General features: G+C 40.4%; 8 protein-coding genes across 13 annotated transcripts in view; 2 read left to right on the top strand and 6 right to left on the bottom strand.

Annotated features, from left to right (window-relative positions):
• Positions 1 to 2,414, bottom strand: part of LOC104798367 (E3 ubiquitin-protein ligase RBBP6) — a 7,271-nt gene extending 4,857 nt beyond the window's left edge. The window contains exons 1-7 of the mRNA XM_010520418.2: positions 2,299 to 2,414; positions 1,908 to 2,213; positions 1,557 to 1,731; positions 916 to 1,012; positions 626 to 707; positions 342 to 508; positions 167 to 242 (exon numbers count right to left, since the gene is read on the bottom strand). Coding sequence (XP_010518720.1) covers positions 167 to 242; positions 342 to 508; positions 626 to 707; positions 916 to 1,012; positions 1,557 to 1,722 — 588 coding nt within the window. The 5' untranslated portion in view covers positions 1,723 to 1,731; positions 1,908 to 2,213; positions 2,299 to 2,414. The remainder of the gene's footprint in view (positions 1 to 166; positions 243 to 341; positions 509 to 625; positions 708 to 915; positions 1,013 to 1,556; positions 1,732 to 1,907; positions 2,214 to 2,298) is intronic.
• A 154-nt stretch (positions 2,415 to 2,568) lies between these two features.
• Positions 2,569 to 5,424, bottom strand: LOC104798366. Its single transcript, XM_010520417.1, has 10 exons — positions 5,258 to 5,424; positions 4,339 to 4,398; positions 4,206 to 4,245; positions 3,890 to 4,068; positions 3,751 to 3,789; positions 3,551 to 3,640; positions 3,293 to 3,353; positions 3,071 to 3,195; positions 2,876 to 2,967; positions 2,569 to 2,797 (listed from the first exon to the last, which is right to left on the bottom strand). Exons 1-10 carry the CDS (start codon positions 5,303 to 5,305, stop codon positions 2,683 to 2,685), a joined length of 849 nt encoding a protein of 282 aa, XP_010518719.1. The 5' UTR covers positions 5,306 to 5,424; the 3' UTR covers positions 2,569 to 2,682.
• An 825-nt stretch (positions 5,425 to 6,249) lies between these two features.
• On the bottom strand, positions 6,250 to 8,656 carry LOC104798365. The gene is made up of 3 exons (XM_010520416.2): positions 8,201 to 8,656; positions 7,199 to 7,407; positions 6,250 to 7,099 (listed from the first exon to the last, which is right to left on the bottom strand). The coding sequence occupies exons 1-3, from the start codon at positions 8,484 to 8,486 to the stop codon at positions 6,575 to 6,577; spliced, it is 1,020 nt and encodes a 339-aa protein (XP_010518718.1). The 5' UTR covers positions 8,487 to 8,656; the 3' UTR covers positions 6,250 to 6,574.
• Positions 8,657 to 10,512: 1,856 nt separating this feature from the next.
• LOC104798362 lies at positions 10,513 to 15,047 on the top strand. Of its 2 annotated transcripts, none has more exons than XM_010520410.1 (12): positions 10,513 to 10,611; positions 10,837 to 10,909; positions 11,125 to 11,173; positions 11,279 to 11,389; positions 11,572 to 11,658; positions 11,740 to 12,087; positions 12,523 to 12,851; positions 13,381 to 13,480; positions 13,569 to 13,628; positions 14,066 to 14,152; positions 14,319 to 14,462; positions 14,602 to 15,047. In XM_010520410.1, exons 1-12 carry the CDS (start codon positions 10,533 to 10,535, stop codon positions 14,923 to 14,925), a joined length of 1,791 nt encoding a protein of 596 aa, XP_010518712.1. In that variant the 5' UTR covers positions 10,513 to 10,532; the 3' UTR covers positions 14,926 to 15,047. The 2 variants fall into 2 exon arrangements, with proteins under 2 accessions (XP_010518712.1, XP_010518711.1); XM_010520409.2 differs by having other exon boundaries at positions 11,542 to 11,658.
• On the bottom strand, positions 14,947 to 17,516 carry LOC104798363 (palmitoyl-protein thioesterase 1-like). Of its 2 annotated transcripts, XM_010520412.2 has the most exons (12): positions 17,141 to 17,227; positions 16,702 to 16,934; positions 16,533 to 16,614; positions 16,408 to 16,459; positions 16,266 to 16,340; positions 16,130 to 16,180; positions 15,981 to 16,043; positions 15,818 to 15,871; positions 15,698 to 15,736; positions 15,498 to 15,620; positions 15,324 to 15,416; positions 14,947 to 15,242 (listed from the first exon to the last, which is right to left on the bottom strand). In XM_010520412.2, exons 2-12 carry the CDS (start codon positions 16,787 to 16,789, stop codon positions 15,096 to 15,098), a joined length of 867 nt encoding a protein of 288 aa, XP_010518714.1. In that variant the 5' UTR covers positions 16,790 to 16,934; positions 17,141 to 17,227; the 3' UTR covers positions 14,947 to 15,095. The 2 variants fall into 2 exon arrangements, with proteins under 2 accessions (XP_010518714.1, XP_019056232.1); XM_019200687.1 differs by lacking the exons at positions 16,702 to 16,934; positions 17,141 to 17,227 and adding an exon at positions 17,433 to 17,516.
• Positions 17,013 to 19,325, bottom strand: LOC104798364 (deSI-like protein At4g17486). Of its 3 annotated transcripts, XM_010520414.2 has the most exons (7): positions 19,233 to 19,325; positions 18,978 to 19,116; positions 18,340 to 18,889; positions 17,949 to 18,236; positions 17,736 to 17,816; positions 17,433 to 17,615; positions 17,013 to 17,304 (listed from the first exon to the last, which is right to left on the bottom strand). In XM_010520414.2, the coding sequence occupies exons 3-6, from the start codon at positions 18,494 to 18,496 to the stop codon at positions 17,467 to 17,469; spliced, it is 675 nt and encodes a 224-aa protein (XP_010518716.1). In that variant the 5' UTR covers positions 18,497 to 18,889; positions 18,978 to 19,116; positions 19,233 to 19,325; the 3' UTR covers positions 17,013 to 17,304; positions 17,433 to 17,466. The 3 variants fall into 3 exon arrangements, with proteins under 3 accessions (XP_010518716.1, XP_010518715.1, XP_010518717.1); XM_010520413.2 differs by having other exon boundaries at positions 17,158 to 17,615; XM_010520415.1 differs by lacking the exons at positions 17,013 to 17,304; positions 18,978 to 19,116; positions 19,233 to 19,325 and having other exon boundaries at positions 17,318 to 17,615; positions 18,411 to 18,497.
• On the bottom strand, positions 19,137 to 21,677 carry LOC104798360 (nudix hydrolase 8). 2 transcript variants are annotated; one of them, XM_019200686.1, is made up of 11 exons: positions 21,580 to 21,677; positions 21,207 to 21,288; positions 20,906 to 21,050; positions 20,589 to 20,821; positions 20,451 to 20,516; positions 20,244 to 20,381; positions 20,067 to 20,144; positions 19,943 to 19,993; positions 19,833 to 19,867; positions 19,637 to 19,745; positions 19,265 to 19,543 (listed from the first exon to the last, which is right to left on the bottom strand). In XM_019200686.1, exons 3-11 carry the CDS (start codon positions 21,021 to 21,023, stop codon positions 19,340 to 19,342), a joined length of 1,032 nt encoding a protein of 343 aa, XP_019056231.1. In that variant the 5' UTR covers positions 21,024 to 21,050; positions 21,207 to 21,288; positions 21,580 to 21,677; the 3' UTR covers positions 19,265 to 19,339. The 2 variants fall into 2 exon arrangements, with proteins under 2 accessions (XP_010518710.1, XP_019056231.1); XM_010520408.2 differs by lacking the exons at positions 21,207 to 21,288; positions 21,580 to 21,677 and having other exon boundaries at positions 19,137 to 19,543; positions 20,906 to 21,200.
• A 2,414-nt stretch (positions 21,678 to 24,091) lies between these two features.
• LOC104798359 (ethylene-responsive transcription factor 1A) overlaps positions 24,092 to 25,367 on the top strand; it is a 1,829-nt gene continuing 553 nt past the window's right edge. The window contains exon 1 of the mRNA XM_010520405.2: positions 24,092 to 25,356. Coding sequence (XP_010518707.1) covers positions 24,681 to 25,356 — 676 coding nt within the window. The 5' untranslated portion in view covers positions 24,092 to 24,680. The remainder of the gene's footprint in view (positions 25,357 to 25,367) is intronic.

Below are 25,367 nucleotides of genomic sequence, written 5' to 3'. Positions count from 1 at the left end.
ATTCCTGCTCAATCCAAGTCGATCAGAGTTTCAGCATCTTACAATTCGTTTGAAGATTATCATTAAACGAAATTTTGACGATATCAAAGAAAAGCATAGCAGTATTCTACTAGAGAAATTGGTAAAATTAAAACACTCCAAGTGTACAGAGAGCAACAGAGTTACCAAAACCACGTCCACCCATCCTCCCAGTTGTACCCCTCCCATAACCTCTTCCAGGACCGAAGTTATCCAGACCTTGTCTGTTCAATGCCAGAAAGTAGACAGATTATCCAAAATATATCGCCACAACCTAACCTGACATATTTATGCCCGAACATTGGTCTGTGAAGATGGCTTACCGTTGCCAGTCCAATGCTGGAGTATCAATTAAGGCCTTAATTTTGCTTTCTTCATCTACTTTCTCATCTGCTGGTACAAGATCAGGAACTGGGTTATTCATTTGAGCAACTGGGGCATCAGGAATGGAATATAAATCATTCCCAAACTCGTCCCACTCATCCTCAGCCTGTAAATATATTGAATAGTTCATTAATACCTCAACTCAGTAGAATTGTATTTGAAGGAAGTTCAAACAGTGTTAATGCCAACCAAAACAGAGAAGAGTTTACCCTGATCGACTTACATTTTTCATTGCAGATGAATCAGCAGCAGAATAAATGCTCACATCAGCCTGAACGTCTTCCACTTTGTTTTCAATTTTTGGCCTGAAAAATTGACATGTTTTGCATCATTTCAGACAGGGGATCCAGATATTACTTAGATCTAATAAAATAAAGCCACCTCGCCGCATTATCTTGGTGACCCGTAATTGGGTGCGATATAAAGCTAACCATGTTTTGATATCAAGGTAAAAGTCAAAAAGAACTAAAAGACTGAACCAAACGGCGAGGAATCAAAGGTCTCAGGAATTACTCGTGTCCAGTGACAATTGTTATGCGGGGGCGTCCTGGAACCCGGCGAATCAAGACAGAAGTATTCTTTGGGATTAACATTGCTTCATCCAGATACTCTGAAAATACAAGATGGTGAATAATATAACACGCAATGGAGGAAAAAAATATCAGTTGAAGAACAATATATTGAGCGTCTAGGAAAACCTAGAATAACCTTCCACCGAACTCTTCACCAGCGATTCACAACAAACAGAAACCAATTAAGACAAATCCAGTATATAAAAACAGTCATAGCTAACTCAAAGTTATAACACTGGTGGACAAAAGTTCTACTGATGATTTCATAATTGCAGATATTGCCATGCCAGGATTCAATAAACATGGAAATACAGGGCAGACCCGGTCACTGACAACTGAAACAGCTGAGAATAAACAACATCAACAGCCACTAAAGTCGCTAAATTGTACAGATCTGGGAAAAAAAAAACACAACTAAAAACCAGATATAGCACCGAATCTGCATGTACACATTGCATAATATCGGTCAGGAACAGGCAATATTCACGCAGTAAACCAGATAGCACGCGATACTTATTTGAAAATTGATTAACAGGTCGTTTAACAGTAGAGATATATCTGTTGACAGAGAAGAAGACAGACCTTCATTAGTTTGGGCATTTGAGACCACGATGTCAAAGTCTTTACCACTGCCCAAATGCTTTGTTTCGAAAATTTTGTCTTTGAGAATACCAACTGATATAAAAGGACCATCCATGGCGATGGAATCATAATCCCTCGCACTCTTAAACTTGTAATAAATAGCCATTGGATTTCTCTGATATAAACAAATACATATGTATTACTATTAATGATAGAAATGAATATAACAGGAAGACACAAGAATCCACTATTTTAAGAACCCTAATGAAGGCCTCCTATGAGAAATGGAGACCAGAAATTCAATTCCACAAAAAAATCTAGATACAAGGGAAAAATCATTCAAGTATTTACTGCTTTGATTCGGGTCCACGGAATTCAACAGATGAAACCTTCCACGAGCTTCAGGAACGCATGAAGACGAAAAGAGCCAGCAGATTTCTGACAGATTCCGGCAGGAGAAAGTGAGCGTCGAAACGAGGTAAGCAGATCGCAGATGGCCCCCAAAATCTTGGAATCGCCACGGAAATCTTCACAAGAGGAGACGAGAAAGGCAACAAACAACCGATCGATCGGGTTGAATCTAGAAGATCCAAAAGCTCCAAACAGCGATTCGGGGAAATCGGATCGCAAAAGAAACCTCGAAGAATCTCCGTGCGGCTGGAAAAGAAATCCAGAAAGACGGAAGAGAATAAGCAAAATTCGAGAGAGCGAGCGAGGAATGAGAATGGATTGGGGCACTCACAGTCTAGGGTTTGAGATGGGCAGAGGCACTCTTGTAGTTGAATCTGAAGACTTTCCTTTTCTCCGCTTTGGAACACACGGCTTTCGGTTTTATTCTCCTTTTTTTTCTTTTTTATACGAAGATGGCCTCCTCTGTTCTGTTTTTTTTTTTAAAGTGGTAATGGAAAATGGGCCAAGCCCATCAACATCTTATCCTTTTTTTTAAAATAGAAAACCGCGTTGATAAAAAAGGATATGTTGAAGGAACTTAAACTTACTCATACAAACAAAATAAGATCACACACACAAAAGGGAAGACCAATCTTATGTTGTAATATGTATATATTATTCCAACCAAAACGAGGGACAAGGAAGGTGAGCAGCATCACATTAAACACAGGCTTTTTCATACTTCGGTTAAGATCAAAGAAGATACAATCACAACATAAGCAAGGAATACGAATATCGCTATCTGAACCAATAACTTTGGGTTTTCCCTCATGTTTGGTGACGCGACCGACCTGCAACCCAATTCACAAAGTAAAAACCAAAGGAATTTTCATCATGACGAGAGGAGGCATTACTATAAGGAGGCATACCTTGCGATCCCCTGAGAAAGCCGATGAAACGGCAAACTTTGAATGAAGACAATGCCTGGTCCCGTTAGCGTCGCAGTAACTCCGTTTTCACCCTTTTCATGTTTACCGGACCACGTTAGTTGCTATGTGTTTCATCACATGACAACAAAACAAGACAAACTGTACTCTTGGATTCTTTACAAGACTGTGTCTTACCCCGAACACCGCCCTTCTCACAGGAGCATTGTATTTGATTTGGACATTGATGGAGGGAGTGAGAGCAGCAATGCACCACACGTCAATTGTAAGAACCTCACCCACCTCGAGATTTTTCTGTACAACTTGGAAATACACAACATATATGAATAGACGAGGTAAGTACTCTTCAAAGAACCAGGCATGCTGAAAAATAGAAAAGAAAAATGAGCAGCAGCATACCTGAGCCGCCAGCAAGAATGAAGGCCAGGCCCTGGCCAGTTAGCCTTTGTCTCAAAAACCCCTGCAAGATCAATTGTGTGAATGATAAACAGAAACCACATTTTGGAATTACAATTTCTTATTTCAAATAAATGTGTTTGATAGAATAATATGGTAAACAGCATATCAGACAGGATTAAAAGAAATATATGTGTACTATTCACTACAGCATCACCTGAGTGTATTCACAAAAAGCCAAAGCAGAGCTGGTCAAATTACCTCTGCACCAACGGCAACAGCATTCCTTGCTCGTTGGTCAACAGTGTTAATGACCCTCACGTCGTTAACAGAGCAGAGGAATGCATCTGGCTACAAAAAACAAGAGGGCGTGGTCATACATGAATATAGGAGGTTGACTTGAATTGCAAAGAAAATATTTTGGGACAAAGATAAAAAAATATATTGAATAACTGCTCTACCTGGCATAAGATCTCCCCTCCAAACATTGCCAAATCAATCTAGATGACCAATAAATAACGGCAATATACCAACAAAAGAATGAGATAACAGGTAAATGGTAGGACATCTAAGAAAGTGTAAGAAATTTTGGTAAGCTACCGGAAGAATCCTTGCCAAAGAAGGCGCAGCGATACCAACAAACCCATCGTTTTGACCAGTATTACGGAGAACTATGCTGCTGACACTCTTGCCTAAAAGCCATTGCAAAACCCCAACTTCATTCTCAGGCGTATAGGTATTTTCCATCTCAACAGACCCAGACATGTAGCACATGGAGCCTACAGTACCTTAGTGGATTAGCTACGCAAAATTTAATAAAGCAAGCCACCAGCTATTATAACTGAAGAGTTAAATTGATAAAGGAAAGATAATTTTAAAGAGCTCAAAATTAAAAAAATAAAGATCAGGAAAGTACCAGGCCTCGCAATAACCTTCTCCTGAGGCTTCAACATTATCTGCCAACAGAAGTACAAATTGAAAAAACTAAGTAATGGGATCGCAGCGGCACAACCTCAAATGCAATGGCTGATCAGTAGACTTAACCCTACCTGAACAACTTGAGCTTCTCCGCCCAGAATTTGGAAAGGTGTAATAGTATCTTGCTGACTCTGCATAACAAGATAACTCATGAAACCATGTCCTCGGGGACAGAATCAAGAAACTTGTATGATAACCACATTATCGCAGAGAATTTCACAAATCAAGCACTTTTTGGCCTTTCACGGCATGCATCAGGTATTCAAACCTAATAAACTTTTTTTAAATGCAAGAGAAATAACTGGAAAAAACTAATAACCAAAGGACCAGTTGAGTGCTGGTCTAATACGATGATTACATCATCCAGACACTACACCACACAATCAGACAGTATCAACCAAAGATGGGGCACAGATGATCAGATCATCTGCCGTCTGGATACTTTGCAACATAATGATGATGGAACAAGTAAATGAGATGTGAGTTGAAGGAAACGTGGGATGCCCGGGAAAAACTGAATCTAAATTCACATTAATACTACCTGATCTTCATAAGAAGGAACTTCTTATAGAACCCTAAAATTTGCGACTTGTCACGCACCAAGAGCTATTTAAAAAATGTATAGAATTAATAATAACATGGATTTTTCCAAGGAACCATAACCAGATTCTTTTGAAGGTTATAAGCCATTTTGAAACTTGAACCAGAATAACCTTACATTAGTGCGATAGGATCGGTTCGTCCATGTGTCATTCTACTGCTACGTGAACAAAGCATCATATGCAGAAACATCAATGTCTTCTTCAACAACATCACTATCATGTACTTGTTTCATTATCAAATGGTAATCAGAACATCACCAAGTGTACAAAATCGCTGCATCTTCAGCAAGAACAGGCACGCAATACTTTGAAAAAAAAATGAAATAGAACACATGAGTTCAAGTTTCTGGAACGATTGAAACAAATCCAAGAAGAGGTGAGGGGAAACCTGGTAGACGTAAGGCTGAAAAGGAGTCGAGAAAAACGGCGCAGCCATGGCGGCGAAATCCGCTACAGATCTTCAAAGGAGACCCACCGAAAGTGCAGATCGAAGAAATCTCCAGCAGAACAGCGCGCAAAGACGTCCTTGGCGAAGAGAATCCAGCAATTTCCGACTCTAAGGGTTGAAACTCCTTACCCGGCGACGGGGCGAGCCTTTTGATGTGGGAGCTACGACGTCGATGTGCTTATGTGGAGATGTATCATTGGTCCGTCAGACCAAAATCCACGTCAGATATATCCCGTGAAACCTCTGAATCAGTCAGAGTATCTGTCTAATTTTGACATCGGATCGGTGTGAAAATCTGTGTTTTTTTAAAAGGCATCTTCGATATCAGCTGGGTCTCGAAGAAACCGGGCTCTTCTTCTTGAGCAGAAGATTAACTCGAGCTTCTTTGATGCAATAACCCGAACCCCATGTCTCTGCACCATCTTCCACACGCTGAGGTTTGTTTAGAGTGAAATTGGAACTGAAGCAGTGCTTCAATGTGGAAATGGGTCAGTTGATGTAAGGTTTGATCAATTCTGCACTGTCTGTACAGATCTAAATCTGCTGGTGGCAAACACCAATGTACGACTAAACAAGAGAATAGCATTCATTGTACCATCTGGGTTATTGTTTCAGGTGTACCAGAGAGATGCAGTACAAATACCACATCCTTCTGCCACAATGATGTGTGCGTGATTCAGGACGTGGACAGACCAATAAAGTATAGGCCATGCGAATGATGAGGCAGAGGAGCTCAACCCAGGGTTTCTGGCCAGTATGGGGCTTTGGGTCAGTTGGAGAGAGACACGTGGCACGCCGGACGGTTACTTTAGTTACCGTGACCTAATATGAGACACAGTTCAGATAGGACACAAATCTGAGAAGCCATAAAAAAGCAATGAGCTTTGAGATTGTTTCCCATTTGTCCCGACCACCCGTTTCATTCTCTTTTGTAATGTAACAATTCCAAATTAATAATATATTTGGGAACCATTACAGTGACAGTCCAACTGTTTCAATACATCTTCGTCATGCAAAAGCAAAACAGAGGCATTCCCACAAAAATCGTAATCTTTTTTTCTTCCTTCCTTCTTTGGGTTTTACTCCTAATGTTCAAAGCTGAACAACTACAAAGTTAAAACAACCACATACAATATTTATTAAGTTAAATGATATCACAAATACCTGGCTAAATCCCCATGGAGTCATCATCATATGCGATCCAAGGTAAGTCACTCTGGCTACGCTAATCCCCACAAAAGACAGAACCATCCGCCCTCAGACGGCGTGAATCGCACTCTTCATGTCCGAACCGCCACCTGATGCCGGACTCGGATGAAAAGCTGATTGTCTTGTGGACGACCCTCCCACCAGGTTCAACGGCAGTGGCTGCTGCTCTGATTCTCCCAGACTTAGCTTAGACATGCCCAGAAGCTCATCCACGTTTATGGGGGCTTTCGAATGCACGGCTGTGGGTCTAAGTATCTCGTGACTCTCCTCCTTCTTGGTAGGCTCGGGAACATACCCAGCTGGCCATACCGGGAATGTGAAAGAGTAGAAAGGCGAGAAGTAGGTTGGATACAATACAGGGAATGAAGCAGGCAGTTGCAGCTGGGTATTGTCCTCTGCTGTGACGGGTGGCTCCCCAGTGCTAGAGTTGGTGGAGTCCATCGATTCACATTCTTCAATTTCCAGAATCGACGACGGAGCAGGAGCTGGAAGCTTATCGCTGCCTTGCATTTGAGTTTCTGCATGACTGTCCTCGGGTTGCGCCTCTTGTGGCTCCATTGCAACATCTGATACCTGCAAAGGAATTCAATAAGAAAATTCCAGATGCACCCACCTTCTAAATATGTTGAATAGAATTTGATTAAAAAAATGTAAGAGGGAGAGGGAACTAACCTCGTCAGGAACCATATCAAAAAGACTAGAACGTCTTTTACGGCGAGATACATTGGACTGTCTGATGAAGTACTTCTGAGCATGGCTTGCAACCTGCGTCGGTGTCCTTGTAGTCACGTAGTTCCTGGAGATACCACGCCAATCTCCTTTTCCCAGCTTCTGTAATCCCAATAAGAACATCCTATGCTCCTCCTCTGTCCATGGCGTTCCTACATACCAAACGTATATATACTCCACCGTTAGGAGGAACCCAATTCAGTCTTGGCGTTAACATGATGGAAAAAAAGCATATCTACTTTGCCATATGATTTGATTGGAAAGCTGAATTCCTCGAATACCAACATCAACCACTCGTAGCTGTGATTGAACGAACAAAAACCAGGGTATATTATATAAGAAACCAAACCCCTTATAAAGAAGAATGCACAGAGATGAACCAGAAGGATGCTATGATCTGTTTGAATGCAGCTTTTACACTAAATCAAAAGTCTTGCAAAAAGGCATATTTCAAGAAACCAGTCCCTCAACAATAAAAGCTTTCGAGTTCAACAGAGAGCACCATGATAACAGGCCAAACCGAAAACAGTAAAACACACGGAAGAAGAAACGACGTCAGCAACACCTCATCATAATAACCAGCAGGAAATGGTCAATTTGATCGGAGAGAGACTTCCCACCACAAGGACAAGAAACTCGTGTAACTGGAATCAATCGAGTTAAGAACCAAGATCCAGACTTAAAAGTACAACCACACAACTCCTATCTTTCATCACAAGGTTTATCATGTTCCATTGAATCAACTCCTCGTATTCTCAAACATGCGTGTGTGAAGGACATCTGCACACTTCATAGTTTGCCTTTAGGTCGAGGTCTAATTCCAGATTTTCTGCCCATATTTGAACTCTTCGGCAGGTTGATAGCAACGAAATCCCACGAACCAAAAAAGAAAAAAGAAAATTCAAAGAAATCGGGGATCGGAGATGAAATAGGAAGTGGAGATACCTTTCTTCCTCTCGCGGCTGGAAGATGAACCGGCGACGAAATCCTCGGAAGCGTAACCGTCGGCGGCGGCGTGGTCAGGGGTATCTCCTGGAGAACCAGGATTGTTAGACCCCGTTCCGCTATGCCCACCCGGTCTCGAGCCCGTGTAGTGGCTGAGATTTCCCATGCTTGCACTCTTCCGGATCGAGCCCTCGGTGAGACGAACACCGAAGAGCTTGACCCCTCGGTTCGGACATGTCCGAGAGTTGTGCCCATTGTGATTGCAGTGAGAACACCGGCGAGTCATCTCCGGACGATTTTCCTCGTACCAGATGGATCTGATCGGAATCGGATCGGATCCTCCGTCGCCGATCGAATCGGAGTTAATCTCACAAACAGGGAATCTGGTGTCGATAGAGAGGGGGGAGGCGGAGAGAGGGAGAAAGACAATAATATCGGTTTATCTGGTCCAATTTATTACAGAAACAAAAAAAAAAAGGAATTCGATTTATCTGGTCGGATTTATTGCACGATTTTTTTTTTTTTTTTGTTGTTGTTACAGATGGAGAGATTTGGTGCGTCGTTGATGGATTTTCCTTTCTGTGTCCCATTGACTTGCGGTCAAACCGACGTGTCCAAAGATAAATTTCTTTTGGACTATATTCGAAATTATATGTTTATTTACCCCATTTTGTTTTAATGACTAATTTACGAGGATTTATGTAATATAATCTTTATTTTATGATGACACTTTAATCGATTTCCCAATTATATATAAATTACTCCAAAGAAAAAAAAATCCTTTAAATTCCTGCCTTTGGAAGCCTTAATTGTATATTAATTAATCTATCAACAATTGATAATTGAGCAGTTCATTATATATATACGCGTACGTAAATATCATTAGGAATGTTTTTCTTCCTTTTTTCTGTTTGTTTTTTACCGCCTTCTTATTGTTATCTAACAGTAACAGTTGTTATTTCTGATCAAAATAATTATGTTATAGAAAAAGTTAGATTTATTGAATTATGAACATCGTACGGTTTTGAGATTAATGTTGATTTCGAAATGTTTGGATTGCATTTCGCAATGTGCAGTTAGTTGGATTGCATTAGCCTTTAAAAAGAGTTCTCAGGCTAATTTATCCACAACAGAAAGAGTATTCCATCAACCTCTCTTGTTTCCATTTCCGATCTCGCTTGCATGGATTTACAATGAGCATAGATCGAATCAAATGGTTGTTTTAATCCAATTATATATATATATATATATGTATATATATGTATATTATTTGGTGAGAGAATGCTCACAGTTTTGGTGAGTCCAAATGTCATTACAGTTCGAACTCGGACGAGGGCGGACCTTAATATTTTGTTTAGACAAGAGTATAGTTAATTAAAAGGGGAGAGGATAAGCGGGGCCCATCTTATTCCGACACGTGGCAACCAGGGGAGAGTCTTATCGAGAAATCAGGATGCAATTTTGGTCAGATCGTGTGAAGATCTATGGACCGTACACGTGGCTTTGCGATGTCGGTGGTCCACATGGCATATTCTAAAGCACCTCAGCATCTCTGTTTTGGGGAATCCGGTCCAATTTAGCTATTAAAAATTATTTATTTATATGACACCGATGTGATATTTATACTCAATTCAAGTATTAGTACGCAATTGCTTTGCCAGGTAGATAATTCCTTTGTCCTAAAGTATAGTGCATTAATGAGTAACAACACTAAAAATAACTTTTCAAATTTAGATGGATCAATAACAATATTATACTAGACCGTCGCGGCCCAGCCCAATAATCATCAAATTAAAAAACAATATTTCCATGTTATGGCCCCACTTTTGCCCTTTCAAATGTTTTATTTTTTTAATAATTTGTTTGTACATTTAATAACCGAAACGTGTAATTCAATCGGATTCAAGAGCTGAATGATTAGTGTATGCGAAAATCAGCTATATAAATTAAAAGATGGAAGGAAAAGACATTATTCGCCTTTCACATCTTCATGAGACAAGCATGCATTAATGAGTGTCCTGTCCGTGTGCATTTTGGCGCCAACGGTTCCATTCTTTTACCGAGAAACAGAGAATTACAGACTTTCTTTTATTCCAACAAAAATTTGAAGAAACGGTCAATTAATCAGAAAAGAGGTAGACGGTAGAAAGACAAAGAGAGAGGAAAGAGTTAAATTTGGAATAACTTACACGACAAAAAACAATATTGTGATAATATTGGATCATATTGAAAAAGAGTGGTTAATTTTTTTATTATATTAAAGTTCAAAATTTGTGACCAAAAGGGAGAAAGAGTGAATAGTGTAAACTCATAAATGTAGGGAAGGATTTGAATGCAATCCAACAACCATAAAGTGATCGAATTGAATTTTCCCAGCAGCAATCTCAGCAAACCCGGTCCCTTTCTTGAAGGTAAGCTAAAGCCCTCGCATTTACTTCTCATTCTTCCTTCTCCGCATTCCACTTCACTCCTAATTCTATTTCTTCCTACCCGTTCCTCACAGTCCTTTGATCTCTGGGGGGTGTTGTTCGTCTCGCGATCAATTGATAAAATTTCCTTTTCTGGGTGTACATTTGAGTTGTTTCTGGAAGTATTTTCTTAGTTTCTTCACCGAGATTATGAAATGGGTGATGAAGGTAGTACAAGAAACAGAGAGAGTGAAGATTCTCGGCCATGCTCAGATTCCCGCAAGCATGGACGATCCAAAAGGTACCCTTCGTTGTCTAACCACCTCGAGAGCTCATGAATCAGGAAATGTTAGTTTTTTTTTTATTACCGCATACACTTGCACGCCAAGTGTTTGCGAATACATCTCTTCCATCAAACGGCATTTAGAAAATGTCTTCAGCATCTCAAATGTTCTTCCTGAAGCTATTTGGCATTTCTGAATGATGTCACCGTACCCTGGTGCTATAATTTTGCAGTGCTTCGGAGCGTGATATGTATGCCTCAAGTGGTGCCAATGGAGTATACGTAAGGCCGTTAATTGTTTTGTGTATCATCATTCTGTCTTCTGTACTTGCAGACGCGCTTTGAAGTTGATTTGATTTCTTCCATGCTGGTTTCTCCATTTCATAGGCACCATCAGTTTCAACTATGGCAAACACCGGATCTAATCCTCTACATGAACCGCCGGCTTATATTAAAAAGAATGCTTCCTCGAATCAGAGAACCTCACTGGAACGAGATGTAAGAATTGCAGTTTCATTTCTACATGACATTAGAAACAAGCCGCCCTTTCTCACACTTACATACTGGCTTCTTAAAATTAATTTTCATTCTATGTATTACATTGGGTTTTATATGATTATTGTGTTAAAGATTGTGATTTGTAATCACAGATTGAGCAGCTTCAGTCTCGTCTGCAACAGGAGAAATCTATGAGAATGGTGCTAGAGAGGGCTATGGGCCGTGCTTCAAGCACCTTATCACCAGGGCACAGGCATTTTGCTGCTCAGGTAACCTTTTATGTCACTTTAGACTTTTATCCGGGGAGAAAATTTTCAGATTTAGTTAGGTATGTGATTTGGGTGTTTCAGACCAAGGAACTTATAGCGGAGATTGAATTGCTGGAAGAAGAGGTTGCGAACCGTGAGCAGCATGTTCTCTCTCTGTACCGGAGTATTTTTGAACATTCTCTCAGCAGGGCATCTTCCGAGCAAAATTCAGGTGTTTCTTCTCCAGCTCATATAAAGCAGCCTCCGAGGAAGCACCCAAGTGTCATTTCAAATGCATTCTGTTCCTCCAAGAATATTGCTCTGAGACCTTGGCATGCTCTCGTTACCATAAATGATTTGAGCAGAAAAACTTCCAAAAAGGATCAAGCATCTCAGTTTGCGGAGAGCGACTCTTTTCCTTCTGCAACAAATTGCTCAAGCCAGTCAAAGGTAGTTTATAGAATAAGGTTATTTCTTCTCTGTACTTGTCCTGTTTCAAAGACTCTTTACTGTATGCAACCTGCATTTTCCTGGAACTTATTTCCATTTCTCCATTCCTTAGATCACAACTACACACATGTCCTGTAACTCTGATTGTTTTTTTACTATAGCAGATGATACAGAGAACTAGTTGAGAGCTGCTGTCTGTTCAACTTTGTATTCAAGAAAAGGTTTTCTCAAAAAACAGAACAACGATTGATCTAGAACTGACATGTTTTCGTGTCCATTCTTAAAATCTTGAGGGCATCCCTATTTTTCAGCATTCTTCTTGTCTCTTGTCTTATAATTTTCTGTGTCTCATGTGCTTTCTTGAACTCATTCCGTATAAAAGTAAGCATTCTTCTGTTTGTTTTCTGAGTTTGTAATCTCTGTTCCGCTATTCAGACCCATGCAAAGGATTCAACAACAGACAAATCTCCAACACAGAGAACTCTGAAGGATCATCTATACCAGTGCCCAAGCAAGTTATCTGAGGAAATGGTTAAGTGCATGGCCTCTGTATACTTTTGGCTTTGCAGTAGTGTGACATCAACAAATCCGGACAAGAGAAGATCACCCATCCCGTCAAGGTCGTCGTCAACCAAAGTGATAATCCCTCGGAACATTATGAGTGAAGACCGAGCTTGGTCTTGCAAATCCATGGTGGAGATATCTTGGATTTCAACAGACAAGAGACGGTTTTCTCAAGCATCATATGCTATTAACAACTACAGGTCAGTCCCAATTGATGTATGAACGCCATCTATTGATTTCGATTACCATAAACTTTCTATTCAATATCACTATGTTAAATCGTTGAAAAATGTGAAATTAAGATGGGACAGAATACTAGACTTCATTTTAATTCTGGTGAAAACTCAGGGTTACAGTTCTTCAAATTCTTCGTACATTAAAATGATTCAGAGATGAAGAGATGTCTATGAATCAGGAGAGATAATGCAAATGATGTTCTCTGTTACTTTGAACTCTCAAACTTACACAAACATGGCCTTGGTTTGACTATACTTGTGAAATGGAGGTCGTAATTGTTACCGTTAATGTTTATATATATATATATATATATATATATATTCTGGAACTCCGAGCTAAGCAGTTTCTGTTCATATTACTCGTCATGCTTTATGGTAGTAAAAGTCTGTTAACTGAAAACATTTTGATTAGCACTTGCACAAAGACCTTTGGATAAAACAATGTTAATCACATCAATGCTACCCCTTGTGCTGTGATCCATTTGAATTTCAGGCTCCTTGTGGAACAATTGGAGAGGGTTACGTTGAGTCAGATGGAGGACAATGCAAAACTTGCATTTTGGGTCAACGTTTACAATTCTCTCGTCATGCACGTAAGGACATATCATTCTAATGATACTCTATGCTAAGCTAATTTATGATCCAATGAGGTTCTGCTTTCCCTTTGTTTAACTTCTCCAGGCATACTTGGCATATGGGGTACCTGCCAATTCTCTCAGAAGGTTAGCTTTGTTCCACAAGGTATTCTAATTTTATTTTCCCTCATCAGTTTATAAAAGGGTTTTGGGTTTATCAAACTGGGTGAATGTTATGACATTCTGATATCCTCCATTAGGAATTTCTAGAATGATGGCTGTGTTATATACTATATGACCCTGGTGGACACTGCCAAGATTCTTTGTTTATGTAGATCTTGTCATGTTTTCCCTGTGTTACATGACTTGTTGCCTGATTTTGCTGTTCCGTCCACTTTCTCAATAGAAAGTGCCTGTTTTTGTGGCTATGTACTTATGTAGTAAAATGTGAATTAGGCTCACATATTCTCCTAACGCAAGATGAATAAACAGTGCATCTTGAGGTGACATAAACAGTGGCTAGAATTCCTTCCACCGTAAAGAGTCTCTGAAACCAAACTTTTGCATCCGAGCAAGACTAATGGCCTTCATTGTATAGTGCAGTCTGCATATAACATCGGTGGTCACATCATAAGCGCAAATACCATTGAACACTCAATATTCTGTTTCCAGACACCACGGAGTGGACGTGTAAGCCCTCTTTCCATATTCTTAAACCAAAAAAAACAGAGAGATTCTGTCTTTTTAACATGTTGTGCCCCTTGAGTAATCACAGTTATGGGAAGTGCAACTTTGCTTGTTTTTGTTGGCTCAAATTTCTCTAAATATTTTTATGATTGTCATTGTATTTTTGCAGTGGCTCGAGACCATTATTTCGACGGCCTTGAGGAAAAAATCAGCAGAGGATAGACAAAACATTACAAGTTCAAGGTTCAAGCTTTCCAAATCTGAACCCCTTCTCTGCTTTGCTCTTTGCACAGGTTCTCTGTCTGATCCCGTGGTAAGTTCTCTGACTCTGCTCCAGAAACTGGAAAAACAAACTCACCCTGTACTCTGTAGTAGTATCATTATTCGCTACATATAAAACGAATTCAGAAACAGATTAGATGCTCTTGATGATATGATGAAATGAAATGCAGTTAAAGGTGTACACGGCATCAAACGTTAAAGAGGAGATAGAGGCTGCAAAAAGGGAGTTTATGCAGTCGAACGTGGTGGTGAAGAAGTTGAAGAAAGTATACTTACCGAAGGTTATAGAGAGGTTTGGGAAGGAGAGTGGTCTGAGTTCAGAGGAGGTGATGAGATGGGTGATGGAAAACGTTGACAAGAAGCTTCAGGAATCCATACAGAAATGCATAGAGGGTAAACCCAACTACAAGAAGGTCATTGAGTGGTTGCCTTACTCTTCAAGATTCCGTTATGTTTTCTCGGAGGACTTAATGGAGAAGCCCTGGTGGATGTAACGTGCCCGCTGTTTCTTTTCCTTTTTTTTTATTTCGGTTACTTGAGCTACAAGAAATTGTGATCGACTGTGTGCGTTTTGTAAACGGGACCCTTAGAGAAAGGCTTTTTGTTAGGTCCTTGAGGTTACAGTCCAAAGATAAATATCTAGAATAAGTTGATTAAAAAAACATCATGAGCCTTGAAGGTAAGGCACCACATATTTGACAACGTCGTCATGAGACAGTTGGAGATGCTTTCCAGCTACGCTTATGAACTTCACTTTTCCGGCAGTGTCCAGTGTTTTCAGGCCGATCCAGTCTTCTGTGTACAGCTTTGTCTGAATACGCACACACACATATATGTAGAGTGAAAAAGAAATGTCAAGATGATAGTAATATATGGAGAGGGACTCGATTACCTGTTGAGGAGACTGAAGAGTCTGGGAGTCACCATCTGGGTAATATCCAAACCATGCGGTTTCTTTGGGGATCAACACCGTATCTTCCTCAAACTGTTACAGTGTCAGCCAAGTTTGATCTCTGATGCATATCACGTTGTAATAAAAAAGAGAGAGAGGGTTGAGAAAGGGGACCATGAGGAGGGCCAGGTTCTGGAGGCTGCTGAAACGGTCTTTAAAGGAGGGGTTCTTCTCATCGGGCTTCTCGTTGTTAAGAAGAGGCAGATAGCGGGAGTGCTCCAAGTAGTTGGCTATATCCTTTATATATACACAACATCTTATCCAGTCAGATGCGAATGGGACTCAAGGAAAGTCTGAATGACTTGCTTACTTACAGTTGGTATTTTGACGTAATTGCTGGGAGCTAACGTATTCTGCATGCATGCATTTCACACGGGGATTTTATATATATATATATGAGAGGAGATGCTATTATGTAATGGAATGACACCTACTTGAACATTGTCGGCGTAGACCGATTTTTCTGCAAGTTTGCAGATTAAAGCGGACTGCTCAAAAAATGAAAGAAAAAAAAAAGTGTATCAGTCACTTTGTCTGAATTATAAAATAAAATAAAAAAGAAGCCGCAGCGGTTTCGGAAGTTAGTAAGTGAATTACGGGACAGTTAGGGATGGATGAGACACCAGCATGAGGCCCTCCAAGCGACACGTAGTTCCTAACCTGTGGGAATTTTGTCATAACAAGATCCATCACGTTAATCATATAATATAAAAATCATAGTTTCAGATGGTATATCAATGAATTACCGGTGGACCACCCTCACAAAACTCTATAAGGCCTCGAGCTACCATGTTTCCCTGCCAAACCCCACCCGCGTTACCAATATTAATATATATATATATATATATACAAAAGAGTTATATGTGATATGGATGGATGTACCTGCGACTGGGCGACAATGTTGTAACCCTGACTCAGTTCTTTCATCTGCTTCACGGTTTGGCAGGCGAGGGTTGCCTGCCCAACACAAAACACGCATTCATAATATGATACGTCCAAATATGTATATGATGTTGATGATTACCTGTTCAGTCAGCGGCATCGACCACGAATCGTCTTTCCCGTTCCCGATTTCCCTGAATCAAAACTCCCGTAAGATATAGGATGGAGGGAAAGCAGCTCAAACTTTAGATGAGGACTATATGTTACACGCAATATCCAGGAGAGCCCGAGAGATTCCTCAGGAGCTCTGTGAAGCTCCCCTTGTCATCGGGGCATTCATCGTTCACACCTTCATAGATATATATATCATTAATTATTACATTTGTGAAATGAAAAAGCAAAATTAGGATCCTCGTAAACGTAAATAAGAATTCACCGTGAAAGAGTAAGAAAGGAATGGAGAGGGAAACTGGGATGGTGAGGAAGAGCACCGCCGCCGCAGCAGATATCAGAACAGACGCCATGTATCTATATCTATGTATCTAAACCCCTCCCTCCTATACTTTCTGAACGGTTCATATATGTGCTAAAATTTGAGAGAGAGAGTGCATGCATATCTTTGCTTATTCGGAAGCAAATCAGCCGGAAGATTCTCCTTCCTTGGAGACTCTAAGCAATCAAAATACGCAAAATATGTTGTTTAGGGAAAAACGAACGGAGCGTTACTGTCCATTTGCCCTTTTTCGCTTAAATTCGAAGATCATGATTTCATATTTATAAAATCCAGTCCCTTTCTGACGCTTCTTTCTAATAACTATATTAATATGCATACATACATATATATGCAGTAATTTTGTATAGGGTACTAAACCTACAAGTATCCATCCCACGATTGATAGAAACTCTGCCATTTTGCTATATTCCGTAATTTCTGTGAAAGAAGTTCTTCTTCTTTCTTTTTCCCTGAAATGAAAACACAACAGGTTTCTTGGCCCCTACACACTACACTACAACGGCAGATGATTTCAACGTCTACAGCCTGCATGATAAGGTGGGGATCATAATGCGTCTTAGAGAACACGCCTTCAAATCTCCAATATATTGGTCTTTGAATCTCACCGCCAAACAAGATCCCATCTTTACATTCCTAGGCGAAAGAATACTAACCCATTCCCCAACGGAATACCCAAGGCAATGATTCTCAGACGAGTTCCCGGGCTAACCGCACAGCTTTCTCTTGCAGAAAGGCTATATCACTGTCTGGTGCGGATATCAGATGGTGGTCTGAGCCCTCTCCTTCCGTCTCGTCCGTCACAGATGATCCCACCGATTCCGATCCATCTTCCTCGTCTACATTAGAAACAGGAAGCACACAAGGCTCATTGTATCTCTGCTTCTTTGTAATGTATCAGAAACGACATCTCTCTCTTATCGAGAATAAATCCAAAAAGCAAATTATTAAGAGTTTACCAGAGAATTCGAGGCGTTCAGGAAGATGTCTAACTGCAGTGATCTGAATGCTTTCTGGCAGAAGACAATTACAGAATGAACCTGAAACTCGAAAGGGAAGCTAGTTATGATCATGATGAGCTCTTGACAATATGTTCCAAGCAGAGCGATAGCCATTTTCAACAATGAGGGCCCTAAAAAGTGGTGTGTCGAGTGAAAAATTTAACTTCTTACCTACTCGAGCCATCCGATTAATCCATCCGGGAATAGGCTTGCCTGTCAACTGCAAGCATACTTCTTCGGTGAAATGGTTACAGTTCTTGGCAATCAAATGGTACGTGTCACCATGATATTTTCTGGAAAATATCTCCATGAATGATCGGAGCTCTGAGCGAGACATGCTAGTCGTCCCCAACAAAACAGAGCGCCTAAAAATGAAGCCAGGGCAGCTCCTAGGCTCCACCTCGAACACGCCGCTGCTAGCATACTCATGCGCTCCAAACCCATACTCCAAACCGTGTGCTGAATACAACAATGGCCATGAGGAACAACTTGGATATCATAATTGGCAACGGCCAAGGAGCAAGTTTGCAGGATACATAAAGCAATTCAAACGAGAGTGTACCCTCGATTCCTGAGTGGAATATCCCGAGCCCAAACCAATAGAGATAATTGTTCACAGGCGTAAGATCATACACATTGAGGTAGACTGGCGTAATACCACCGCTGTCTTCCCTCTCCTCGCTCGAGCTTGAGCTTGACGTGAAAGTAAGCATCCGCATTTTTGTATACCTCCTCCGTCTCTCTCACTTCAAACTCGTTTCCTTCATCCTCTCCTCCCTACTCTTAGATCCCTGCAAAACTCACTCTGACAACGATGGCACACACGGTCAGAGAGATCCGATTGTCCACAAAAGTGTTGGAGATCTAACAAAATTCTACAGTCCACAGGGATCCTGTTTGCAAGGTGCTGAAAATAAACAAAAGGGGGCCAAATTAGACAGAAGTAGGCCTTTTCAAGTGAAATAAACCGACAGACTAAGCAAATCGGGACTCCCACTCAATTTTCCTCGGGAAGCAACCCGTCATCAGAAGCGGGAAACGAACTTCATGGGGTAGAGAAACGGGAAAAGAGAGAAGCTGAAGTCCGATCAGACGAGGATTTCCCGAAAACCCTAACAAAAGCGCACCGACTTTGAATCGACAAAATCAGGAATCCGGAGAAAAGAGGCAGAGAAGGGGAAGGAGATGAGAGGAGCTTACATGAGAAACGGAGAATTGAGTGATCCTTGATCTGCCTGGCCAAAGGGAAAGGGAGTCGGAGTCTTTCGGGATTTTTTTGGCGTTTAGACGGGGTGCTGCTGTCTATTATGACCGCAAGGAATTGTTATATTTTACTCTCCTGCTACGACCAAATGATAATTCACATGAATCTCTGATTTATTATTGGAATAAGATTAGGGAAATGGAAACTTTTACAGTCAGAAAGCCAAATCTTGATAAATGACGCATCCCCACCTTCTTTATGATATTCTCACCGACAGTACGTGTGTTCATCGATGCATTAGTTTAAGTTTGATAGATTTACATTTGATCCATATCAATATATACATAGATAGACAGGGTCAATTGCCAAGACAGCTGTCGTTGTGGTCGACAACGTTGTAATAGAGGGAGGCAGGTTTGCCCTCCAAGGCGGAGACGAGGCGATGAGCAGACAGCCCGCAGTAACGGCGACCCAATCTGGCCATGCAGATCTCGTTCACCCTCTTCAACATCTTGTCTCCTCTTGTCACCGGTTGCTCCACAAACTCCTCCAACGCCATCCACTGTTTGTTTGTTAATCAATGGTATTTTTACTATCATTATCATTATCATTATGATGATATGGCCACCCCAGCCATAGATTGTCCTCCTCATACCTTGGCATCGTGGATTTCAAGATGATCCACAATGATTTTGGTGGATAGAGGCCTCAACATACAGATGAAGAAGAGATCAGATTTCTGGAATGCAACGTTGTGAGCGTGCCTGCACGTGAACCCCCCCACCAGTTCAATCCAGTCAGATGCTTCTATACATTTCTATACGCAGAGGGAACTAATGGATTACGTATACCTGAAGGCTATAACCTCTACAAACTCCGTGTCTATCTGAACATGAACAAGAACAAGAACAATAAGAACATCCCCTTTTACAATGGAGAGAAATTTCACAAGACTCCATACCCCTGTTTCTTCCTTGACTTCTCTCATGGCCCCCGAGAATATCTCCTCCGACTGTCAGTTCCAAAAAACCCAGACCTGTCAGACGTGTTACAGAATCTGGAACACAAAGTTAAAAATCAACAACCTCGTGGATGAATCCAGTTGGTAGTTTCCATAGACCGGAGAGTGCTGGAGCGCAGTACTTCTCTTGTACCACCAGAACCTACCACCAGCCATACCTCTGTTCATATCCCCTTTGTAATTGTTTCCAACCGTTGAGATCTTAAGATGATTAGATTAAAAAAAAGAAAAGAAAGGGGACCTCTTTATGGTCATTGACGACAAAGCCTCCGACGCCGACTTGGTGTGAGGCATTAGCAGGAAGCATAGAAGGCCCTTCCGGAATCCAATGAGTTAACATCACATATCCTTTCTCTGCATGATGATACTCGAACCCTTCCTGATAAAACATAAAAATCAATCAGAAAGAGGGTCTTCCTGTGTTGTTCGAAAACTCTCTTCATTCTACCTTTATAGCCACCGGAACAAGCTCTGAGCGTTCCACTGGTAACTTGAGCCACACTCCCTTCCTCTCCTGCCAAGTTTCCTCCCATTTCAATAAGGATGATGAGTTTTATGATGAATGGAATAGGGTTGATTGGATTACCTTTCTTCTCCAATGAGAGAGAGAGGAACGGAGCACAGAGACAAAAGTGGAGGGATCAGATGGTAATCTTTCCGGATCAACGACCACTCCGCCGTACTCATCGTCATAGGCGTGAAGCAATCGTTCATGTCTTGTGCTGTTGCCATCGCGCATTAACCCGGAATCTGCAGTTGAAGCAGACGGGCTCTTCCAGAAATGAACGCTCTTCGAAGATAAGGCCCTCCCTCCCTCGACTTCTCCCCCAAAACACCCCTCTCGATTAGATTTACAACACATTTCACCAAACAGAGAGAGAGAGAGAGAGAGCGTTTCTTTACCCTTGCAAGAGCAAATTCCTGGTGAGATCCTAACCCCAGAAGACTGTCTGGAACATGGCACATATCTCCAATATGCGGTTCGCATTAAAGCAGTCTCTGACATTGAGACAGATTCCATGCCGGCAAGAACAAGGGAAGCTACAGCCTTGAATTGACACAACCCAGATCGAGATTCGCGTTAAACCCTCAGTATTTTCGGGGGAAAACCCGAATTTCTTCCGCGAAATTCAAGGCTAACTCGTAAGGGAAGACGGATGGGCTATCAAAGGGAAAAGGAACAGAGATTTTGGTGCACACTTACAATGGGATGTGTGGTCTGCAGTTGAGTCAGTGGTTATATGACAATGACTTTGGGAAGAAAGGTGAATCTCTGGCATAAATTCCTGAATTATCTCAATTACATAATGGTTTTTTAAGCCAAAACGGGAGAAATTTTAGACAACATCCCAATAAAAATCTATGATTTCGAATAAATATATTTAAAAAGGAAAACTTTAAACTCAAACAAGGGAGGGGGTTATTATTGTGATTTGTAAATAAACAACCATTTGCGATATAATTCTGTAAATTTTTAGAATTTTTTTCCCTTCAAGATACCAAATTCTCAGAAAATCTGTCGGTCGCGTGGTAAATAAACATTCGGATTGTAATTTTTTGAAGGAAAGGAATCTTACTCGAGGATTGGTATCAAGGAATATTCACAGTTCCAATGAAGTTGTCTGAGCAGAGGATTCTGATTCTCCTTCAGGTTATGGGTATCGATATATATATATATATATATATATCATTTGATCTCTTTTTTCAAAAAAAGAAAGACGGTTTATTTATTTTATATTTAGTTCGAAATGATAATAAAATCCTTGAATAAAAAGTGAACCACAATCACATTATTGGATGGGAAGGAATAATATGATTTAAAAAAAAACATGAAGAAGGCGAGAGGGAGGTGGGGGACAGCACGCAGAGTAAAAGTGGGATATGAATCAGACGGACGTGGATGTGGGCCCCTTGGCTGTTGTATTATTCCACCTATCTATTTTCATTTTTTTTAGCGGCCTAAATCCAAACACAACCCTCCGAACCTACAAACAACGTGGAACCCTAAGGATAACAGGTTCGTTGGAAAGTGGAATCGAATCCATAATCTCTTAGAGAATCTTGAACCCTTTAACCACTACACCAGACTTCAAACGACAAAAGGGTTGAAATTAAATTCAATCTATCTACTTTGTGTATTATGTACATTGGTATCATCATCATTTTTATATATAATGACACCAAATAATCAGATGCCGATCGAGTCCAAGAAATGTCAGCGTTGGTTATATGGGTTCGGTAACAAAATGGCTTATATATGTACATAATACACTTGTATGCTATCATGTGAAAACGCTTATATATATATATATATATGTATGTACATGTGTGTGTGTTAATTTAATAAAAGCAAGTTGATGAATATATAATAAATGACTATAACAATGTGTATTGATTTAATAAAAAGCAAGTTGATGGATAATAAATAACTATAACAATTTTTAAAATGTATTGCATTATAATATTACATCATGTGTAGATTTTTCTTGTTGAAATTCCATTCCACAACTACCCTTTAGCATCCCAAAACTTCTGAAATTATCTGCTTAATATTTTATATCAGGGTTTCGGAGGGTTCACGTAACTTAAAAAACGTGTGATTAGGATGGGATTGTAATAAATAAGCCTTCACTGTGCTTCCATTCAGCAACTACACTAATATGTTGTTACTACACCAATTATGTTTATGTTCTCCTTTGTTATGAATAATGCAATATAATATGCTTTGAAAATAATTACATTTTTATAGTTTATGATGGGTTGCTTGTTGTATTAAACAATTGTCCCTCCATTTTTCAAATCTCATGGGGTTAACAATGGAACACGTGGAGATAAAAGATGGCCGTCAATTCTCAATAAATATATTATTCTGATGCATAAGACGGCATTAATAAATATTTAAATAATAATGACAGATAATTCTGATGGAGCACGTACGCTGCAAACACAGCGTGGTTAGGGTTTAATGAATAATATGCGTCATTTAATATTACATAACTGTCGTATGTGATATAAAATAAATTAAAGCATGCATGTGAAATAGAATGTTTTATTTTGAAGACGAGGTCGATGACAAACAACGGGCGAGGTGGGAACGCACGTGGGGTGGGTTCGTGTAGGTATTTAAAAAGTCTACGGTCAAGGTCTTACACGACCAGAGAGTTGGTCAACTTTTTAATTTTGACAAGTTACCTACATTGGACGTGTCGTGTCCCCTCCGTCATCCATTTTTTTGCTTTTATTACTCGAGTTAATTCTCGTATTCATTGTGAGAAATCAGTTAAATGAGTTTTGTTACAAATCATCCGCATAATTGAATTGCAAGAAAAAAACTCGTCAATTTTAAAATTATCCACTAATCCAAATAAATATTCATCTTCAGAAAAATATATACAAAAAATCTCAAAATCATTACATTTTACAAAATATCTAACCTATTAAAAATTATATTTTTTTTAGATCTCTTTATAAATATCTTACATTTTACTTAAGTTTGTAAAATCATTGAGATTTCAAATGGATGTTTTCATTTTTTATTTAGATTTGTTGATAACTGAGGTTTGAAAAGTTTTTTAAGGTTTCAAATTTTCCTTTATATAGTACACATGGCCCATTATTTTAAAATTTGAAGATTTCAACATCTTCTCTACTGTATTTTTATGTACCAAGAGAGTACAAAAGGAATTCGTTCAATTACAGAGAAATCCACATTCATCAATATGCACCATTTGATATAATCAAAATGTATATGTTAATTCTAGTGCGCGGATAATCAAATCTACACTTAGTGTGAACGATATAAGCCCATATCTATGTCGACCATGAGCCGAAATGATTTATATGTTTTAACATATTGTTTTTTTTTTGTCATACAAATCGAGTCATGTAAAACAAGACAATGTTTTTAAAATGTGTGGACATAACTCTCTTTCGCATTTGCTAGAGGGGCCCCTTAAGTAAGGCGGTATTTATTTTTATAATAAGAAATAAATACATACATGGCACGTGTGAGTCGTTATGGAATCTAAAAAATGAAATATATATGTATTAAAACAAAAGGGAATTACAAGATAAATGAAACATGTATGAAAACAATTACATCTTATGTTTTGAAGTTTCGAGTGAGAAACTAAACGGTCCTTCCCCTTCTCCTCCCTAAGATGACTTAGACTTGTATGTATTAAAAGTGTTAGCTTTTTTCACAAAAATCCAATTATATCATTTCCGGGTGCAAACATTTCCATGTTTTCTCATGCGCAAACTATGATGCATGCGCAATGGGATGGTGACGTGTCGAGATTAATCAGTGACAAGATACATCAGCTTATCTAATCATCGGGCTTTCGATATTAATATGTTTTATCGATACTAATATAGTTAAATATGAACCGATTCCTTGTCAATATTTGCTTAATTAATCCAAACGGGGAAAGGAAGAGACACCAATCAACATCTTGCTTTCATAGGTTGCGTGACGTCATCTCGACCCTCGACTTCCTTTGATAAACGCACGTGCCCCAATTCATGAACCTTCAACGTAATGAGAAATCCACCACCATATCCTATTTTCTATTTTCCAGGTTCATGAATCTCGTGGCCCGAATTTTCGCTATATAACCCCGACAGAGACTTGTAATATTTCAGCCAAAAAACGAAGAAGCAAACGGATAAAAGAGAAATGTGTGGAGACGGCGAGATCACGGCGGAATCCGATTACGCTTTGCTCCAGTCAGTACGGCGACACTTGCTCGGTGACTCGAGTTCCGCGGGGAAAGGTACAAGCGGCCACACCGTGAGGCCGGTGTACGGACGGACGTCGAGCTTCAGCAAGTTGTTCCCTTGTTTCACGGACAGCTGGGGAGATTTGCCGTTGAAAGAGAACGATTCGGAGGACATGTTAGTGTACGGAATCCTCCGGGACGCCTTCCACGGCGGATGGGACCCCTCTCCGGACGTTCGGAGCTTGCTCGGCGATTTTTCGGAGGTCAAAATCGAGCCGCCGGAGATTGTTCAGTTGATGCCGAACACGGTTCCGGCGGCGGAGGCGCCGTCGAAGGGGAAGCACTACAGAGGGGTGAGGCGAAGGCCGTGGGGGAAATTCGCGGCGGAGATAAGGGATCCGGCGAAAAACGGGGCTCGGGTGTGGCTAGGGACCTTTGAGACGGCGGAGGACGCGGCGTTGGCCTACGACCGCGCCGCCTTCCGGATGCGCGGTTCCCGCGCTTTGTTGAATTTCCCGTTGAGAGTGAATTCGGGGGAACCCGAACCGGTGAGGGTCACGACGAAGAGGTCGTCGTCATCGTCAGGAAACGTGAGTTCGAAGCGGCGGAGGAAGGCGGAGAGCTCGCCGGCGGGGGCCGGTGGG

Source organism: Tarenaya hassleriana, unplaced genomic scaffold (genome assembly GCF_000463585.1).
Source record: "Tarenaya hassleriana unplaced genomic scaffold, ASM46358v1 Cleome53, whole genome shotgun sequence".
Classification (NCBI taxonomy): domain Eukaryota; kingdom Viridiplantae; phylum Streptophyta; class Magnoliopsida; order Brassicales; family Cleomaceae; genus Tarenaya; species Tarenaya hassleriana.
Note: the sequence above shows the minus strand (reverse complement) of the source record. Positions and strands in the feature narration are given on the sequence as shown.

Bases quoted from the DNA above. Each gene is read 5' to 3' on its own strand.
- LOC104798366 (XM_010520417.1), bottom strand. From the start codon at position 5,305: ATGGCTGCGCCGTTTTTCTCGACTCCTTTTCAGCCTTACGTCTACCAG. The intron at 4,399-5,257 runs GTTTCCCCTCAC...CTTGTTATGCAG, and splicing joins TTCAGCCTTACGTCTACCAG to AGTCAGCAAGATACTATTAC. The intron at 3,196-3,292 runs GTATGCTGCTGC...TGTATTTCCAAG, and splicing joins CATTCTTGCTGGCGGCTCAG to TTGTACAGAAAAATCTCGAG.
- LOC104798365 (XM_010520416.2), bottom strand. From the start codon at position 8,486: ATGACTCGCCGGTGTTCTCACTGCAATCACAATGGGCACAACTCTCGG. The intron at 7,408-8,200 runs GTATCTCCACTT...TTTGGTATGTAG, and splicing joins CAGCCGCGAGAGGAAGAAAG to GAACGCCATGGACAGAGGAG. The intron at 7,100-7,198 runs GTTAGTTCCCTC...ATTCCTTTGCAG, and splicing joins TTGATATGGTTCCTGACGAG to GTATCAGATGTTGCAATGGA.
- LOC104798362 (XM_010520409.2), top strand. From the start codon at position 10,533: ATGCAATCCAACAACCATAAAGTGATCGAATTGAATTTTCCCAGCAGC. The intron at 12,088-12,522 runs GTAGTTTATAGA...TCCGCTATTCAG, and splicing joins ATTGCTCAAGCCAGTCAAAG to ACCCATGCAAAGGATTCAAC. The intron at 12,852-13,380 runs GTCAGTCCCAAT...TTTGAATTTCAG, and splicing joins TATGCTATTAACAACTACAG to GCTCCTTGTGGAACAATTGG.
- LOC104798363 (XM_010520412.2), bottom strand. From the start codon at position 16,789: ATGGCGTCTGTTCTGATATCTGCTGCGGCGGCGGTGCTCTTCCTCACC. The intron at 16,460-16,532 runs GTAACATATAGT...GTTTTGATTCAG, and splicing joins GGCTCTCCTGGATATTGCGT to GGAAATCGGGAACGGGAAAG. The intron at 15,243-15,323 runs GTAATCGAGTCC...GTGCGTATTCAG, and splicing joins CTCTTCAGTCTCCTCAACAG to ACAAAGCTGTACACAGAAGA.
- LOC104798364 (XM_010520414.2), bottom strand. From the start codon at position 18,496: ATGCGGATGCTTACTTTCACGTCAAGCTCAAGCTCGAGCGAGGAGAGG. The intron at 18,237-18,339 runs GTACACTCTCGT...TGTTGTATTCAG, and splicing joins ATTCCACTCAGGAATCGAGG to CACACGGTTTGGAGTATGGG. The intron at 17,616-17,735 runs GTAAACTCTTAA...TTTCTAATGTAG, and splicing joins TGAACGCCTCGAATTCTCTG to ACGAGGAAGATGGATCGGAA.
- LOC104798360 (XM_019200686.1), bottom strand. From the start codon at position 21,023: ATGGAATCTGTCTCAATGTCAGAGACTGCTTTAATGCGAACCGCATAT. The intron at 19,994-20,066 runs GTTGTTGATTTT...TGGAACTGACAG, and splicing joins CAACTGGATTCATCCACGAG to TCGGAGGAGATATTCTCGGG. The intron at 19,868-19,942 runs GTATGGAGTCTT...GTTCATGTTCAG, and splicing joins AAGTCAAGGAAGAAACAGGG to ATAGACACGGAGTTTGTAGA.